This window comes from Notothenia rossii (assembly GCF_949606895.1).
Source record: "Notothenia rossii genome assembly, chromosome: 2".
Taxonomy (NCBI): domain Eukaryota; kingdom Metazoa; phylum Chordata; class Actinopteri; order Perciformes; family Nototheniidae; genus Notothenia; species Notothenia rossii.
In genome coordinates, this window is record NC_136904.1 from 28990966 (window position 1) to 29011058 (window position 20093).

General features: G+C 42.6%; 1 protein-coding gene and 1 long non-coding RNA gene across 7 annotated transcripts; one reads left to right on the forward strand and one right to left on the reverse strand.

Moving 5' to 3' along the window:
- Positions 1–1304: 1304 nt before the first annotated feature.
- Positions 1305–6296, forward strand: LOC307025689. 5 transcript variants are annotated; one of them, XR_013804234.1, is made up of 8 exons: positions 1305–1469; positions 2122–2205; positions 2300–2395; positions 2583–2681; positions 3193–3304; positions 3496–3706; positions 3795–3949; positions 6242–6296. It is a non-coding gene; the product is annotated as an uncharacterized lncRNA (long non-coding RNA). The 5 variants fall into 5 exon arrangements; XR_013804235.1 differs by lacking the exon at positions 6242–6296 and adding an exon at positions 5265–5618 and having other exon boundaries at positions 2266–2395; XR_013804236.1 differs by lacking the exon at positions 6242–6296 and adding an exon at positions 5265–5618 and having other exon boundaries at positions 1308–1469.
- Positions 6297–7137: 841 nt separating this feature from the next.
- Positions 7138–11473, reverse strand: LOC307030274 (uncharacterized protein). 2 transcript variants are annotated; one of them, XM_079666604.1, is made up of 13 exons: positions 11125–11473; positions 10720–10876; positions 10225–10432; positions 10012–10138; positions 9519–9818; positions 9272–9362; positions 9066–9181; positions 8864–8939; positions 8514–8771; positions 8100–8271; positions 7781–7929; positions 7462–7690; positions 7138–7343 (listed from the first exon to the last, which is right to left on the reverse strand). In XM_079666604.1, exons 9-12 carry the CDS (start codon positions 8641–8643, stop codon positions 7500–7502), a joined length of 642 nt encoding a protein of 213 aa, XP_079522730.1. In that variant the 5' UTR covers positions 8644–8771; positions 8864–8939; positions 9066–9181; positions 9272–9362; positions 9519–9818; positions 10012–10138; positions 10225–10432; positions 10720–10876; positions 11125–11473; the 3' UTR covers positions 7138–7343; positions 7462–7499. The 2 variants fall into 2 exon arrangements, with proteins under 2 accessions (XP_079522730.1, XP_079522731.1); XM_079666605.1 differs by lacking the exon at positions 7138–7343 and having other exon boundaries at positions 7557–7690; positions 7860–7929; positions 11125–11445.
- Positions 11474–20093: the final 8620 nt, after the last annotated feature.

Sequence of the window (20093 nt, forward strand, 5' to 3'; positions counted from 1 at the left end):
GCCTATATGGCCAACTCTCCACCTATCAGGGGTTGGACCACAGCCGGCCATTGCCACTCGAAAGCGCTGGAGACACTGCAGTACATATGCCAGGCCTGTAAGTGGCGCTGTAGTCTGCCACAAAATCAGCGAAGAAGACTTCCCGCACATGGTTGCCATGGCTGCCCTTCTGTTTATTCTCTGCTGTGGCTCTTTTTCTCCCTCCCCGAGGCAAGCGTTTGCGCCTCCTGCTGCTGTAATTCAATGCAATCCCTTTAATTCTCTCCGGTAGTCCACCAGCAGATGACAAACACCCACCTCTACGCCTCTTCCAAGGAACGAGGGGGACGTGCAGCAGAGTTTCAGGTTTGTTTTTGCCCGTCAACATGTCCGTTAAAATTTAAATCTTCCGGACAAAATTAGAAAAGTGCCGGTCAAAGCTCTTCTGAATAATGACTCTATATAATCATATAAGAATAAAACACGGAGGACGGAGATCTCATTTTCTCCCCCTCTTCTGACAGCCCAGCAGCGGATCTCAAAGCACGCTCCCCTCTACTGCAGGGGGGGCGTGGTCAGCTGCAGCTTATTTTCATTAAAGCTACATCACAGAAACAGCCCCTGCAAAAACAGGGTTGGAGAGAGCAAATGGAGCGAAATGAGGCATGGCTAAAATGCAGGATCTGTTTGGTATTTTGAAAATAAATGTATATTTATATACTTTATATAGGTATGGTACGGAGCCCCCTAGGGGACATAGACAAGAAAAAAAAAATGTTGGGAAAAAAATAAAAATACTTTTGCGAGATCTCGCAATACTTTTCATTTACAGTAGCTCAATGTACTTCCTGGTCAGTTTGGCGACACAGAAACCACAACAATGGAGCGGTTCATTGATTTTACTTTGAGCTTGGCCTTAAATATAAAAATATAACATCAGTGCTTGGCAATAGGCACGGGTTTCACATACTGTAAGTGAAAAGCACCTCAAGAGAACACTCAGAGCGACGGGACATGCACGTCGCATATTGAATGCCATTTAAGCCAAAATTAAATAAATAAATAAATAATTAAATAAATACATATATATATAAATATGCCTATGAAATACATTCTGAAATAAATAAATGAGGCAATAAATATGTATACATTGTACATTTAAATACACATTTATTTATTTCATGGGACTTTTATTTCATAATGACACATTTATTTATTTCAAGAGACTTTTATTTCATAATGACACATTTATTTATTTCAAGAGACTTGTATTTCATAATGACACATTTATTTATTTCAGGGGACTTGTATTTCATAATGACACATTTATTAATTTCAGGTGACTTGTATTTCATAATGCCACATTTATTTATTTCAGGGGACTTGTATTTCATAATGCCACATTTCCATTCCTTATATGCAAATAAACGGAGCGTGGTAAGCAACGCTACACAATTACACCCAGTCTGAGAGTAAAAGATTTCTCGAAGGTTCGTTTTGCTTTCTTACAACGTTAAGTTCATGTTAACGTAACCTTAAGTTTGCTAGGAGGATATTGTTACGAGCTAGCTGTCTTAGCTAACAACAGTTAGCGGCTAACGTTTTCTGCAGTTTGTGTTGCCCCTGAAAAACGTGATGTAGTTATTTAAGGGTATATTAAATTAACGTTTTTTACAAGTTGAGAGAGTTAAGTTGTGTTTAAAATCGTCAATGTAATGCACGTTAGAGGTTTTGTGTTGGATATGAAGTTAGCTAACCTTAGCTAACTCTACCAGGTTAGCATGTTAAGCTGTACTTTCTGTGGCAGCTAGCTTAATACAAAGAGGGGTTTTGTGCTTCATTGCAAACTTTTCTTACAAATGTGTGTTAATTTACCTGAAACTGTAGGGACAGTTTGTTTCAACTCAACTATACAGACCATTGTTGAGGAGATGCAAAACATACTGTACATGAGTTGGGTCCAACATATACCTTGAGTAATGTTACTTTGCTGCTAAAAATGAAACATCATTATCAGATGAGGACATCACCAAAGTGTGCGAGCGTGTTGGGGGATTTGATCTGTTCTCTGCATGTCGTACACACTGCTCTGGTATTACTTATCTTGTAAAATGTAAGTCTCCCGCTCTTGTCATCGTTCAGGCTTTGCATTTGAACTCCTATGCTATGACTGGTTGCGGACTTGAAGGGAACGACTTCCTGGCCTTCCTGACATCCAGGAAAAAGGTGAGATTCTAATACATTTGAATGCCAAAAGCAAGTTATTGTTTTTAACTTTTTTAATAGGATTGTTTTGGGGCATTTCTGTTTTATTGGACAGAGGCAGTAGATATCTACTGGAAAGGAGGGAGGAGATGATATGCAGCAAAAGGCCCAGCCGGATGGCTGCTGCTCCGTGTGGAACGTGTTCTATCAGGTAAAGCACTTTGTTACCCAGTTATTTATGGTATTGAGTTTGAATTTAGCCTTTGGAAGGTATTTTCCAACAGTGCATTGTAAAGACTCAAAAAACAGGCTCAGGTTAAAGCTTGACATGATTTGGTCTTTTACTTAAGAAGGTGTTTGTCCTCCTGTGTTGTCTTATTTCCTTATCTTTCTTTCAGGTGTAACATCTACCAATGGTTGTACATGACAGAGACCTCCTCCACCTCTTTGCTGTCTTACTAGTCAATCCTTCTGATCAGGTCCTTTCCTAAATAGTGGTAAGTTTTACAGTTCAGTGTATGTTAATTTAGCAACTTAATGCTTTACCGCCGTTGAATAAACCCTATATTGCTAGTCATTTTATTAAAACTACGATTTGTAAACTTTTTGATTCCAAAAAGAATAATCTTTTTGTTATAATTGTAAAACATATCTTAACATCCATCAGCAATCAATACAACAAATCATCCAACACTAAATAGAAGAAATCAGGACCTATTTCTTTTTATACAGCAGCATGTTTTGGGAATGCTCATTGATGTCATCAAGAGCCATTGAGTTTACCTTTTGTAGTCGGCCTCTCAGAATGTTTATCATTTCTTTGTCTCTTAACATTCCTATAATCATTAGTTTTTTTATTGTTGATATTGTTTTGTTCTTTATTTTTGTTGTGAGAATCACTTTGCAATTGTGTAAGTGCTATATAAATAGTTATACTAATATGATTGTTGTTACCATCATTACTATTATTAATAATGTCTTCTTTGTTTTCTTTATTTATCGCTGCAGAAAGGATCATGCCAGCCCACATCAAACACCTGATCAAGAACTTGTGAACCTCACTGCTGCGGACACCTGTGTGATATTCGAATCTGACTGGAACCCTCAAAATGACCTGCAGGTACGATATATATATCTGCTCTGTCTGTCCTAAAGATAGTTCAATGGGGCTACAACAACAACAACAACAACAGTCTTTCCGTTTATTCCCTCGGTTTTTTAAGTGTATATTTTCCCATTTAATGCTTAAAAACGTTGAACAGCAGCTGCACATGGTGCTCTTTTGACCCCTCTTTTAATTTTTTATTTCAGGCTCAAGCTCATCGTTTTGGCCAGTCTAAGGCGGTGGAGGTGTACCGTCTGATCACTAGAAACTATGAGAGGGAAATGCAGGATAAAGATAGTCTGAAGCTCGGGCTGGACCGTGGCGTCCTGCGGAGCATGAGTGGGAACAAAGAAGGCAACAACAACGGGATGAGAAAAATAAAATCTGTCATATTTCTAGATGCCAAGTCATTTTTGGGTCAGTCGCTGTTGCAGTACGCTTAGTTTATTTTCGAAAAGAGTTTTCTAAATCCACTTGTGTAAATGTCTCTCTGCGTTGCCTTTAGCCGGTCCAGCAGTTCTCCAAGAAGGAGATCGAGGACCTCCTGAGGAAAGGAGCCTAAGCCGCCATCATGGACGAGAACGACGAAGGCAATCGCTTCTGCTAGGAGGACATCGACCAGATCCTGCAGCGAAGAGCCACCATCATCACCATCACCAGGTATGTTCTTAGCAGCACTAGCCACTTGCTCTTTGTGAGATACCAAGTACTTGGTTATTTGAAATGTAATATTGATGATGTAATAATTAAAACTAGGGATGGGTACCAAGCCCCAGTATTAACGGGACCCGGGGCTGAATTATTAAAGGCTGTGGTACCGTTAAGGTCCAACGTTATCGATCTTTTTATCGGTACTGGAGACATTTAAACAATAGATGTCATATGTATTATATCTACATAAACATTATATTATTATATTACTGTCGCCAACTCCATTTCTAATATGCAATAAGACTACAAAGTGCGTCTATGATTTATTTTCGATCTTTCCAATCCAGACGAGAGATCTCTCTCCCCGGTCGGTGTGCGAGGGGGTGGGGCAGTTTACACACACAACCTGCTACATGCATGCAACTCACACACACAAAAACACACGCGCGCGCACACATGGCAGAGAGAACTAAGCGCCCCGAGGGTAGTTATGTTACCCGTCTTGAGCATGGATGTATAATAAGAATTGGATACAGTGTCGGAGGCGGGGTCTCGTTCTTTCCTATGAGAGCTGCTCATTGGCGAATGAAGTCAAAATGGCCCAACTTTTGAGAGAGCGAAACGTCACAGATTACCCAGTATGCCTGGCTGTCAGAGCAGAAGAACCCGTATGTGCGCTCACAGAGCATGCACCCCTTAAGCCCCGCCCCCCGAGCTCACACTCTCGGCTCAGTAGAACTAATGGAGACCGAATGATTGCAATAAGGGCTATAAAATAGTTCATACTGGGTAGTTTATTTAGTTTCAAAAAAATTATCCACCGATTTACAGACCTCTCTTTCCCCATGTTAGTCTATGGGAAAAACTATTTCTGGGCCGGTCGACGTCACAGACTGATAAGGAAATTGTAGTACCATCGTTTGGACACAATTAATATTTTCCTCAGTGTCCGGCGCACTTCCTGGGGGCTTCGTCTTGAGGTGGAAAATGCTTGTTGCCAAAAGTGCTTTAGCATGTAAGGGCGGTAACACGAGCTATTTGTCAAAACATTTAGCAAAAGTGCACCACATTCAGATGGAGAAATGCACCGGGTTCGACTGTCTTTCTAGTAGCTCTGTAGCCCCATCCACGAGTAACGTTTCCACGTCAGGTGTTATGTATGCTAGCAGCAACACACGGAGTTAACTCAATGATATAAATATGGGTTAATGATTAGAGGTAACTGAGTTATTTATTTTGTTAAAGTTTCAGCTATTCTGTTTACAGTTCTATCATCACATAATTTAATACGATTTGTTAAAACATTGTTGTTTCTTATTTTCAGTTTTTTCAAGCAGTGGTTGTACGAGAAAGACGTGGAGGACCAAGAAATGCTGGCCAGATTGGCAAAGACAGGAAGATACATAACAAAGAAGATAATGGATATTAACAATAAAAATAAAAAAAATGTTTATCATTTCTTTGCTGCTTTTTACATTTTGAATTATATTTGTTATTTTTAAATCAAATGCATCTATTTTAGATATATTTATTTAGATTTAGTTTTTTTTTGTAATATTATTGTATTAAGTATAATTTATTAAAGAGCAACTTCCAGGTTAAAGACACCTGTGAATAAATGTGTAGGAAAATGATGAATACACTAGATTTTCAAAAACATATACAGAAATATACACTACAGTGACATCTGGCGTCATTTTTGTAAGAAATGTTCACTTCCGCATAAAAAAGCCTCGGCACGTGACCTCCCGCTTGTGACGTAACACGGGGGACACAAGGGGGTGAGCGGCCGGTGTAACGTATTAATAAACATGGATTCCAATGCTAGTTTCGACACAGAAGAAGTTGAACATGAATATTCGAATGCATATGACGGACCACAACCTTATAATTATCAGCCTGCTAGGCGTCCAAGAGATCAGGAGCAGTCAAGGGTTAGAAGAAATAATGGCCATCGGAGAAAATTGAGCTGTGGTGTGAGGAGAACTGGGCAGCTATCTTGGTGAGTGACCGGCGTTAGCTACAGAATGTTAGCTAACGTCACATCACAACATTGTAAAGTTAGCTATCATATATCAGGCTATAACTAAAGTAGCATTGATAATATAGTAACGTTACTGGCAGGACTGTTGATACTAATCCATAACAGAAACTAATGCGCAAGTATCAGCCGTATCTCGCACTACCTAATGCAAATCCACACTACGTCTTACGGTGCTGTGTACCGGAGGGGAGGGAGAGAGCAGCGAAGGGGGGGAGAGAGATGTAATATGGTTTCCTGATAAACGTTTTGTTTTGTAGGTGCTTGTGTGGGGAATGCCAGCCCATGACCTCAGCTGTGGAGAGCATGTGCTGCCCCTTCTGGGCCCTGGTGGAGAACCTCACCCCCAGACCAGACATAACATGCCTGACACTGCACCCAGGCTTTGAAGCATGCTGTCTGAATCCCTTTGTGCTACAGATAGCCTACATGAACTTCAGGCAGGAGCATGGCCCACTTCAGGCCAGCAGACATGAGTATGTTTAGATTACAATTAAAAAGATAAATACTATTAAAGATAATACAGTTGCTATTGACCCCGAGTGTTTAGCAGGTTTCAAAACCCAAAACCTGTAGATTATATACTATATAACACATGTTGATGATGTTAACAAGAATATCAAGTTTACCTGTAGATATTGTGTCCCTATCCCCAGGCAATAGCGCTACACAGCTTACAGGCAGGTCCTCTGCTGGGCCTATGGAGTTCTAGGCAGGCACATTAGGAAGCCCTTACCCTCATGTGTTGTGTCTGCCATCAGAAGACAGTTCCCAGAAGAAGGAGGAGGAATTTACAAAGGTTTTGAGTGGCCTCGTTTTGGTGACGATCAATACAATTAATCACAATCATAGTGTGTTCGCATACACATGCATTTCCAAACATTTTGTCTACCTATGCTGTAAATGTGGTATTTTTTTCAATTTACACAAATAAACATTGATTGATTGATAGATAGTGTCTTTTCATTAATAACCACCAAAATACGTTATTTGAACACTCCTCTCGATCGATTTAGAAAAAAAAAAATAGTATGGCCCGCCCTAATACACCAATGCAGTTTTTAAAGATATACATTTTTCAACACAGAATCATTTAACAAATTACACCATATCCAACCATTTTACGAGTCAGAAATGCTATCTGTTCATTGCAGTTATTGTTTATTGAATTAGATTACCATGACCTCAAAATAATTATTTAGAGTACAAGTCCACAGCCAAGAAAATTGTATTTGCATATCATTTCATTTATGAATATGGAATTATTTATTTAATATTATTATCGCAGCTCAACGAGGCTCCCTCCTGTCAGATGGAGGGAGTAAATACAGCGGCAATCTTTGGGACCTGTCCCAACATATCCTATCAAGAGAGAAAGAAAATATTGTTATTATATATTAATATTGATTTTTGCACCATCAAAATCTCTTACCAGGTTTTATCTAACAAATAAACAAATGTCAATTTAGAATAATCTTACCCTGAAAACTGTGAACCACAGAATCTGCTGGTTTCCCACTAATTTCCTGTGTTAAACCGGAAATGCCGTGCCAGATAAAGGCCAACTGCCTCATCATTGGCGATCTCCTGGCAGGAAGTGGAAAGGGGGGCAGAGGCAGTGGAGGACAAGACTGCACTGCTCTCTCGTAGAGTCTCTGGTGACCTGGAGTAGCCCTCTCTCAGAGACTCCATCAGGGCTGCAGCGTATGCTGAAGGAAGGAAACAAGTGATCACATTCAGTGATATTATAGATGCATCACACAATAAATATTATTTAGGGACCGAGTAAAACAGCTAACAGTATGATGGCTTCTCCTTGATAGGGCGAACTACCCAGCCACCTTTGCAGAACCTTGGGTAGCGAACTGCATAACGCACCTCACCATCACTGGTTCGAGCAACCTCTCTGCTGCTATTGTGGTTAAAGTGCAGGGCTGCCATGAGAAGCCTGTAGAAAAAGCAGATTATGCAGTTCACAAGTTGTTTGTACTTATGTGAATAAACTGTTTAACTGATAGCATTAGTCGGTTAAACTTCATATTGTTCGTTAACGGTTAAATGGTCAATTATTAACATCCCTAAGCCGTACACATTATTTCACCATCACATCATATTTACCTGCTGTACATCCCAAGGAAGGAGAACCCAGTGTGCTTTGGTTCAAAGTGGAGGATGAGGGAGTGAAATGCCTCCAGGGAATAGGTCTGATGCTGTGGAGACAACTTCCGGACATCCTTCACCAATGCTGTTCTCAAAGTCACCCTCTCCAGTTTAATGGCTGCAGTTGTTCCTGTACAAACACATATTTTGTTCTGATGTTACTAGAATTGTCTACATCTGCATGTATTACCTACACTGATAAAGCACGATTGTGTGATACTATCAGGTGTTATTTATATAACGCCTTGTTAATGTGTTAGCACACATTGGGTTATATATTGATGGAGTGCTCTGGAACCAAAATAAACTAAGCACCAACAAGCACTTGGACGACTAAGATGTTTCAGCAACACAGTGTACAGAGTACGTTACCTGGTTCCAGCCACTCCTTGTCCCTTGCTTCTCCCTCCAGAGGTGGATGTGCACAGCAGGGAAATGCAGGAGTGCCGTGTTCATGGATGTCCTGAACATGATTCACCATACTTTGCCACTTGGCTTCCATCACATCTGGATCTCCATCAGGAGTGGAAGCTGCAGTCCAGTACAGGTGATTGATGATGGCTGGCCTCCACAGCTTCAGGTCCTCACACTCCCTCTCCTTTGCAGCAGCATCCAAAGCTTTCCCTAGACCTGTTTCACAACAGAAACAAAATTTAAAAAAAGAAAATGTAATTATAAACAAATTTCAGCCTAATCACACCTACCAACATCAAGATACATACTTTTACCAATATGCCAGATATCAAAGAAATGAGTCGTTCCTCCTGGACACAACTCCTCCAGCACCCACTTGGCAACCTAAAGAGTGAAACACAACACCTTAATTACTTACTAACTAGTAAGAAAATGCATGTTTTGCTGTTAATATGGTGCGCCAAGAATCTTTGTGTGTACATATGTCTGTTCGTTCTTGTGTGTCTTTACCTGGCGATTTCGGTCCGTAATAAGGGCTGAACTTGCATGTGTTGCTCCTTAAGGAAGTCAATGCTGCGTTTCAGACCCTCTAGTTCACACCAGGTGCTGCTTGGGATCTCTGAGCTCTGTAAAACAAGATTATGCAGTCATATCACTAACCGTGTCACATCAGACGAAAGCACATCTGATTTGTGTGACTGATAACGTTAACTTACCTGGACAAGTTGAAGATCCAAAACCTTGTTTATTCTGTCCTCGATCAAGGAGTAGGTGCCATATTTGGCACAATGGCCAGGAGAGTCTGACCTATGAGTGTCAAAAACAGTTTAATTCAGACGTTAAAGCCCAAAAAACAATGCAATGCAGTTATTGTAAGTTGCTTTGGATAAAGCTAAATGAATGTAATTTAAATATTGTTTTGACCTCTTTTTTATATCAATAATACAAGCTGAAGTGTTCTACCTGCAGTCACCAGAGGATTAGCCCCTCCCCCATCTCCTTCAGTTCTCGGATGATCCCAGCCTGCTCAGTTTGCCAGGTAGTAGGGTAGATAGTAGGGATTGTTTACAGGCGTTGATGGCGGAAGAAGGTGCCGACACTGATGCACTGAAGCCCTAACAGTTTCAACATCCGTATTGTCTGGGTAGCCATGCAACCTGAAAAGTGGATGGCACCACTCAGTAACAGGTTGCAGGCTGGCATGTTTCTGTACAGCATTGGCTGGTTCTGCCAAAAACGCTCAAACCCACATGCTGCACATACCTAAGAGATGTGAAAAGCAGAACATTGCCAGTACAACTCTTAGTTAGTCAAAAATCAATTATACCATAAAACTAATGAAGTATAGACACAGTGAATTGATAAAACATAAAAATAAAATAAAACAAACATTTACATACAGGTTATGATACAACCTTTATTTTTACATCAGTGGAATTCACACATATCCTCTTACTTGTTATATCTTTATATACGTTCCCTCTTGCTGCTCCACATTACCCTGGGTTTCCCCACAACAGGAAGGGCAAATGGTGAACAAGGACATCAGCTGAGTTTGGCACACAATGAACTTGTCAGCAGCACTGAAAAAAAAAAAAATACTTGTTATTTCTGACCGACACAATTTGGTAATACAGTACACATCATCTAAAATTAAAAGAAGCCTTACTTGAGATCAACATTAGTTCGCTGCAGTGGCTCTTTTGATGGTTCCTCTTCAGACGACTCGCTCATCATTTCCTCCTCTGGGCTCCATGGCATATCCCCAGGGTGGTCCATGGTTACAGAAGATGACTCATCATCACTGTGTGCAGGACTGGGCAGTGGAGATTCTGTCTGACACCCCACACTGAGCATCATGGGCTGTACCTGGACAGCTAGGATAAAAAGATATATATTATATAATTGTGCCTGCCATAAACAACAGCCCTGCCATACAATCTACCTCTACAAAGCTTATGTTCAGATTTTGTTGACATTCGGGCTGAGATGTTTTAATTCATTTATATGTTAATTATTGAGGTCATAACAAGTATTGGAGTTGTAACAGCCTGCATCATACTGAGATGTTTTTGTAATATGTTTTTAACATGTACAAAAACTATGCAGAGTCTTTACCGAGTTTTGATGTAAAATGGGCGCGCTACTTCTGTGTTACATTTACCTGATGAACGATGGAAAGGTCTGAGGTTACACTGTGAGCCGCAGTGAAGCACAGATGTTGGCTGAGGAACCAGTTGAGAGACGACCTCTTGCTCTGGGTCTATAAGCCCAGCATCACTGGCTGTAGGTGAATCTGCAGTACTGTTGTCTCCCAAAGTCTTGAAAACACACACATGAAACACATGATTACACATGAAAATAAATAGCAACTGCGCCATTAGATATGCAAATAAAGTCCCCACGCCAATTCTAGCTAACATTATCCATTATGACTTAGCAAGTGGGTTTAACAAGCTAGCAACATTAACTTACAACAATAAATACTAAACACACGTTGCTTGTCATTATTGAAATCATTATACTGACTAATTTGGAAGCTAGCAAACGTTACAAAAACAATACTTACGGTGCACAGTTCACGTTTTCGTTTTGCTGAATCTCTGACCGACGCTCCCGCGCTCTCACTCCAGCCTGCTGCTGCCGGAGCTGTGTGTATTGACGGAACCGCACTAGCTATCAGCCTCACACCTCAAACGGTCCTGGCTTCGATATCCCATACTGCACTCCATCACATCACGTGACTCATAATCCTCCGGTCGAAAATGAGCGCCACAAACGACCGCATTTTTCGTCAAAAGACGCAGCATTGAAGTCCCGTCTCTTTGTCTGCAACAAAAGGAACCCAGGACCGAAAGCTAGCTAGCTTTCTTTTCCTTTTAGGGAAATAGTGGACTCGATGTCCTGAAAGGCTGGTATTTGTGCAACCTGCACAAACACAATACTGCACCATGATTACAAATGGTGAAATACAATGTAAAACTACCGAAAAATACCAGCTCCTTAAAACACAATCGCTCTACTCAACGCAACTCTACTATACCCGCGGTCAGAGAGCGAAGATGTTTCCCCTGTGTGATGTAATATGACGCATTTGACGTATGACCTTAAAAAAAAGCCGTTTTTAAGAGCAGAGCTCAAAATTGCTCCTTTCCCTCTGAATTCCTGCCCTTATGTCTCGTAAAACGTATCAAATCCTGCATTCACTTTTTTAATTGTAATTTTCAAGCAACTTTAAGCATAAATGTAGAAAAAATAAAAACCTGCAAGATGCTCTTTAAATAAAAATACTGTTATGAACACTATACAATGTCTTTATTTTGATAGTTACCAGAATACATTGTATATTTAATACTAGCTGGTAAACAACCACACACTTGTAAAAAAATAACACACTTTATAAAGTCAGGCAACACTAACCAGGCTTCGTGTGATTCTGTTTATTTGTACCTTACTTTGACCATCCGTTCACTGTCATTGATCATTGTGGAGAGCAGGCAGAAGTTTTGTTTTGTATTAGCAGCTATCGGATAGAATCAATACATGGGCTGCACAGGTTGTGCTGTCCGACTATCACAAGTAGAATCATAATGAAAAGGTAAAATGTGCCTCTAGAAAACGGCTTATGCCACAATAGGATAGCAACAAGTAGTCAATATAGTCGGTTTAGCTTTAGCGGTTGCTGTTGCATAACTGCGGTCAACTCAGCCGTCTCTCGCGTTCGCTTGGTCGAATCAGCAGCTATTCATTTTTGAGTGCGCAATTAATAGCGCCTATACGGTAATCGCTGCTTTCACCTGGTTAAATAAAGGCTACAAACAAACAAAAAACTGACACTGTTTGACTCAGTCCTAGTTTGACTGCTACAATAAAATGAAGTTTTTACTGTGTACTTTTTGGGTAATACTCTCTCAAAGCCCCCTCCTGAGAACAAAATCATGCCACTTCTGCTTCCGCCTTATTTTCATTTAGTAGTTTGCCTTATTTTTATTCAGTAGTCCTTCTCCTCCTTTTTCTTCCTCTTCTCGAGTAGTCAGTGTGGTGCTGTTGCTTTGGTCTGGGTCTCTGGATCTGTGAGCTAACCACGCCCCGTTCATTTGCATATAAGGAATGGAAATGTGTCATTATGAAATACAAGTCCCCTGAAATAAATAAATAAATGTGTCATTATGAAATACAAGTCCCCTGAAATAAATAAATGTGTCATTATAAAATAAAAGTCTCTTGAAATAAATAAATGTGTCATTATGAAATACAAGTTCCATGAAATAAACAAATGTGTATTTAAATGTACATGTATACATATTTATTGCCTCATTTATTTATTTCAGAATTTATCTCATAGGCATATTTATATATATATATATGTATTTATTTAATTAATGTATTTATTTATTTATTTAATTTTGGCTTAAACGGCATTCCTTAGTCGCAAAGCATACTCTGAGCTGAGTTATTGACAGATACGAATTTTGCGGATCAATAACTCATGAATATAACGTTGTAAAAATACAAACAACATGATTTTACAATCATAGCAAGGGAGACAACGAGCTACAGAGTCGTTTTTATCAGACAGTTCGATACGCGCCATCATCCGAGCTAAACTTCAATAATTGGTCACAATCTGCAGCTGGAGGAGGGAGAAGAGTGCTTAGAGACCGTCTACAAACTGCAAAGGGGTTTTGCGGGATCTCGCAAAACCTTTTCTTTTTTTTTCAAATTTTTTTTTTTAATTCTCCATGTCCCCTAGGGGGCTCCGTAGTTTGGCCCTACAATATAGTGTTCAAATATAGCATGATAGGTACACTTTAAGGAGAAACTACTCAGGGCTTTGATTTGAGATCTTCCTGATCATCAGTGTCAATGCACACTTTTTCAACTGATACCTAGATCTGTTTTCAATATTGGGTAATGTTGTGAATCGAGTGGCCTGTGTTCGTCGTCCATAACATACGCCTGCCCATACCATAACCCCACCACCACCGCGTGGGCCACTCGATTCACAACATTACCCTAACCCTAACCCTCACAACAGATACTGACTGTTTTTCGGACCCCCCCAGACCCCCCCAATAAAGCAAAAATGCACGTTTCAGAGTGGCCTTTTATTGTGGCCAGCCTAAGGCACACCTGTGCAATAATCATGCTGTCTAATCAGCATCTTGATATGCCACACATGTGAGGTGGGATGGATTATCTCGGCAAAGGAGAAGTGCTCACTATCACAGATTTTTTCAGATTTGTGAACAATATTTGAGAGAAATGGTTATTTTGTGTATATAGAAAATGTTTTGATCTTTGAGTTCATCTCATGAAAAATGGGAGCAAAAACAAAAGTGTTGCGTTTATATATTTGTTCAGTGTATGAAGCTGAGCGGAATCTTGTGGAAACAGTGTCTAAGTTTCAAGTCTCCTTGTGGGCATTTCCCAAGGCAAGGGTTGACTGACATCTGAGGGCCGGCATTAGGAGATGGGCTGTCAACTTCCACGATGTGCAACCAACTGTCCTGTATGAATATTAATACAAAAAAACAATATGTTTCCACATACTCAGAAACAGACCGACAAAAAAAAGCAACATATGGATTCAATTACTTTTCATTTTATATTCCATTCAACTATAGTGTTTTTTGTAGAACTGTCTTTTGTGAATGCCCACAAAGATATAGACAAGTCAAATTATTAGTACTAAAATTGGGATTAAGCCTATGGAGAGTACAAATATAAAAGCAAAATCAATTGGACTTCACCTCCGACTAGCGGTGCTCCGACCCTAACAAGGGCATTCATTTCAGGAAAGTACTATTCAAATAAGGAATAAAAAGGGACTATTTCAGCTGCGGATTTAAACACATTTGGTGCTCCAGTGAGGATTAACAGCAGCATACCTGTTTATGTGGCACTGACTGAAAATAAACTACATCGTCCGTGTGTATTGGGATGAAGGATGTCATCCGGTGAAAGTTTGGGTTATTTATGTGTTTTTAAAGGTTTTTGGACAACAGTGGTGGTGTATGGAAGAGGGGAATAAATAACTTTTTTCCAACACCGAATGATTTACACTCAGCTGTTCTATAGCTCTCTCTTTTGTCATGGTTAGGAAAAAAAACAAAACAAGTTCTATAATGAAGATGTATTAGTTATACATTTCGCCTTGCAAAACTCAAGAAGTGGTATTTTATCGTATTTGATTTCAGTGACTGTGGGGCAGTGAGACAGTTTTAACAAATGAGGGGTCTTTGGTATCAAATTAGGTTTAAGCTGTCCCTGCTACTGATCTTCAAGGGAAGCTTGAGTGACTTGGCCTTTTTTCCCACTATTGCTACTGTAGAAGAATTAGAGGAGCAAAAAGGCCTATCTATTTTTGCAGTGTGCAAAACACATTACAATTCAATTCTGAACTTGCAGCCTGCACCTGCACTTGATAACTTGTTCTCATTTAAAAAACCCGGCAAACACATAAAAGTTAAAAAGTTGCACTTCAATATCAAACAAATGGTTGACAACTTCTCACCTCTGCAGGTTAAAAGAGGATATAAATCAATGTCTTACCACTTGGCATTTCTTTATTATTCTGTCTGGGTAATTTAAACATTTTTGTATTGCTTTTTTTCCCGCTCTCTTGTAATCCCTGAACAGTGACATTCATACATGTAAAAGTAAACACGCATGACCCTTAACCAACAAATTACCCCGATGCAGATCATCCAAAGACAGTCTGTTCATGTGAAAGGATGGGTAGATAACAGTAAAGGTCAAAGCTAATGTCTTTGCTACAGATTTCAAACTACTCTACTGCTTGTCGTTATAATGAAATTCACCTAAGTTAAATCCCCACACTGTAGACTTCTAACGAAGGAAAAAAATTCTATTGATCGACAGAGTTGTGGGGATTCTCCCATAAGCATTTTCACAGCACATTTCACCGCATCAGCACTGCCTCGGGGCATCACAGTAAAAGCAGAAGACTGGTGTAGCTCTTGAGGAGCAGGTTGGAGGAACTTGATACAGGTGAAGTGAATATAATGACTTAGCTTTTGACATACCAGGGAGACTGGAGCACTTCAGGGCTCGGTAAAAACATCCCGATGCCTTGATCCCTTGTTATAGACTATTGATCCGATGCCTGTGCTCATGGTTTTTGAGGGCACAGGGTTTAAAAGATGCCAAAACACACTGCTCGTTTTCTTATGTCTCAATTCTCGCCATTAAGGCATCATAATGCTTCTGCTTATTTTATATTTATAACTTGAATTCATAAATTATAAGAGCATGATGTGTGCTATGATTAATTATAGTGACTGCTGAATATCCCGCTTCAGTCTCAGATGTTCTTCCTCTCCAAAGGAATGATTCTGACCTAAGGTCCTTCCTGCACACCTGTCCCTGAACAAGCCCTGTGTATACAAGCCTACCTCTAAACTATTTCCGGTTGTTTTGGCCTTCTTGAAGTTCTCATTCATAATACTCCATTCGATGTCTCACTATGGGATGCGCCTCAACGCGTATGCAAACAGAAGCCTCAATCTCATTACGCCAATCCTGATTGGCTGGTGATCTTGACGTCTACGTCAGGGAATCCACCCACCCTTTAAGTAGCTTGCGCTATGTCGCAGCGTCATTCAAACACCTCTTCTCGCTTCGTAGCACATCTCAAAATATCAGTAGCCGGGCTAGCTTAACTGTCCACAGACTGAACCACATGCTAACTTTCGGTCGACGGGGGCTTGCCGGCTACTCTTGCTTTGCAAGAAGATTGAATTGAATATTAACACACCAGTTAATATTGAAATCTGCCACGCTGTTTTTTCTTTCGGAATAACGGTAAGGTTTTGATTTTTCTTCTAACGGTAACGTACCTGTTGCTAGTTTATCCCTCCACGCCGAAACCCCGGCGAGCGAGGACGGATTCTTCTCTCCCTCACACCAGAGGAGACGGAGATAAAAGATATTAACACACCAGTTAATATTGAAATCTGCCCGCCGTTTTTTCCTTTCGGAATAACGATAAGGTTTTGATTTTTTCTTTCAAACAGTAACATACCTGTTACTTGTTTGTCCCTCCACGCCGACACCCCGGCTAACGAGGATGGACCCTTCTCTCCCTCACACCGGAGGAGACGGAGGCTCGGAGACTCGGTTCTGCGGGTTTAAGATTTCGAGCACGGACTCACACCAGGTCTGCCCGTCCTGCCTTGGGCTGAAACACGCCCAGGAGGCTATCGATGCCCCCGGTTCGTGCGGACATTGTGCCCGCTTCACCACCAAGAGCCTCCGCCGATGGCCAGCGCACCAAGCTAGCCTGTCGGGACAGGACCTCTTCATGTCTGTTGATTCGCCGGCCGGCAATCAAGACATGGTGACGACCGCAGCGGAGGTTGAGCCCCATGCTGTGTCGGAGCCCCGTGCCATGTCAGGCTGGGGCCCGGCGGCGGCGAGAGCCGCGAGAGCGGAGCCCCGCGCTGTGTCAAGCTGGGGCTCCCAACTGGACCTCACCGTGGTTCCACCCGCGCGGGATATCCTAGAGCTGGATTATATGGAGGAGGATGAAGAGGATGCCACTGAGTTCCTCTTATCCGACTCAGATGAGCACGGAGATAACATCTTCGTTTCATCTGCCCAGGCTGCCAAGCCGGAGGCGATGTCCGCTCCCCCAGGCGAAAGCACACCAGCTTCGCCCTGCCTCAGTATGGACTTGCAGGCCGTGTGCCAATGCGCTGCGTCCAGCCTGGACATCCCCTGGCTTGAAGTGGCCAAGGAGACCTCCAGATCTCGCTATGAGGGGAAGAACTTGCCCCAAGCAGCGAGGATGAAGAGGCAGCTTCTCCCAGTCTTTCCAGAGATGCTGGATGAGGTGTCGGTCTCGTGGAGAGACCGCCCTTTCAGCAACAAGGCCCCAATCCAGGGTGCCTCCTCTTTGGACTTTGAGGACATGGAGAAGCTCGGCCTGCTCCGCATGCCGCCCATGGAGCCGCTGGTGGCAGCCCACCTCCAACCGCGGCTGGCTTTGGCACCGAGCAGGAACCCCACGCTGCCGGCAAAGGCGGACCGTTTCCAGTCAGCAATGACCGAACGAGCCTATAAAACCGCAGCTTTGTCCGCCAGGGCGCTCAATGGCTCCTCACTGCTGACCGCCTACCAGGCGGAGCTCTGCGAGGACATGACGAACAAACCTGAGCCTGCCGTGTGGGACGAAATCACAGCGATCACGGACATTTGCCTCCGTGTGCAGCGCTGTGCAGTCCAAGCCACAGGCAAAACGCTGGGGATAATGGTGGTACAGGAGAAAGCCTTAACCTGACGAACCTTCCAGACCGGGAAAAAGAGGACGTCCTGGACATGCCTATTGTTCCCGAGGGCATATTTGGCACCGCTCTGGCTTCAATGTAACAACGCTGTGAATCCAAAAAGAAGGAGGATGAGGCTCTCCGGCTTGTCTTCCCCGAAGGGTCCAGCCGCTGCCTTCAACTGCCCTGCGGCAATCCTTCGCTCAGGTCCTGCCCGTTTCAAGATCCCGAAACAGCAGAGGCCAGCCCAGACACGAGGCGAGGACGAGCTGGCCAAGAAAGTCTCCGGTTTCGGCAGCAGGCGCTCAGGCACAGCCGGCCCAGATTTTCAGCCATCAGGCGAGGAATAAGAAAAGAGCGGCCTTGACAGCCTCCTCTCCTCTCCTCGATAAAAGAGCTGGAAGTTCCCTGTTCTCCAGCTCCAGAACACGTTGCAGTGTTAAATGCTCAGGTGTTTCCGGGGTGCAACCATGCCCCCATCTTCCCGCCGCCTCGAGTGATGTCAGAAAGTCATCCTCAAGTTCGCGCCATGAGGGAAATGGACATAACATCAAAGACAGCAAGCTCCGCTGCTCGTTTAAGTCACACAAACACATGCCATCACTCTTGTTTCTCAATAAATCATTTTCCACTGTCGTTTCCAGGCTTAAAGCCAAGGGCGCAGTCAATAAAAATGAAAAGAAAAACAATAAAAACAATAAACAGTCTGATGTCTTTCCCCCTTCTGAGAGCGGCTGCTGCCTCTCTCAGAAGGCGGACGATGGACGGGGCTGTGAAGGCACCACCGCCACGCGCATGGGCAGTGTCGACCGAGGTTGCCAACCTGGGGTACCACCGTGTTCAGACACGAGAGGGCCCCATAAAACAAAAAATAAAGACACAGAGAGCAGACGTGACATCTCCACTCGCTTTGAGAAGTGAAAAGTGGAGGATGCTCACAGATTCTGCTTGGGTTTTCAAAACAATAGCACTGGGTTACAGACTCCAATTCGCTGTCACCCCCCCTCACTTTTCGGGCATTCTGCATTCGCAAGCCCGGGGAGAGTCGGCCCATATTCTGGAGCAAGAGATTATCTCGCTACTAGAAAAGAAGACTATATCTATAATACCCTCCGAACAGAGTCAGAGTGGCTTTTATTCCAAGTATTTCCTCGTTCCCAAACGGGGAGGGAACGGAATTCGGCCTATAATAGATTTGAGGGCTCTGAACAAATATCTCAAAAGATACAAATTCAGAATGCTCACTCACACGTCTCTGTTATGTCTCGTGCGCCAAAACGATTGGTTCACATCAGTCGACCTGAAAGACGCGTATTTCCACATCCCAGTATATTATCAACACAGGAAATATCTGAGGTTCGCCTTTCAGGGTGTCTGTTACGAGTACAGAGTACTTCCCTTCGGTCTGTCACTGGTGCCCTTATGGGACTTGGCAGTGCTTTTAGATGGGCTCACTCGACCTCCATTTGAACCCCTGGAAGAAGCTGACATGAAACACCTGTCACTGAAGAGTGTTGTTACTGGCTCTGGCATCTGCCAAGCGAGTCAGTGACATTCATGCGCTCTCTGTACATCCTTCATGCACTCAGTTTGCCCCGGGGCAAACGAGAGTGTTGCTGAAGCCCAACCCTGCCTTTGTACCTAAGGTGGTTGGCTCATGTACCCCCATTGACATTGAGGCATTTCCTCCGCCGCTGTGTTCCTCTGAGGCCGAATTTGCTGTGCCCAGTCCGTGCTTTACGCACCTATATGGACAGGTCAAAAGTGTTTCGATGCAATGACCAACTCTTTGTATCCTAGGCTAACCCTCATAAGGGCAAGCCTGTTACCAGGCAACGGCTCTCCAACTGGATTGTGGAAGCGATTGCTCTGGGTTATACGAGTCATGGTTTGCGGGCACCAACGGGCCTGCGCGCTCATTCTACTTGTGGACTGGCTACATCCTGGGCTTTGTTCAAGGGTGTTTCCATCCAAGACATTTGTGCAGCAGCGAGCTGGTCCTCATCGCTCACTTTTGTCCGCTTTTACAGGCTAGATGTCTCTGCTCCAAGTGTGGCCCGCGCATTGCTGGGCCCTGTGTTGAGACAGGGTTCTACCGGTTAAGTTCTGGTTGTTTTGGTGATTTTCGAGATAAGCATGTCAAGCAATACGGGAGTTTCAATATCCCATAGTGAGACATCGAACGGATTGTTATGACTGAGAACTATAAGTTACTTACGTAACCCCAGTTCTCAGAGTAACATGAAGT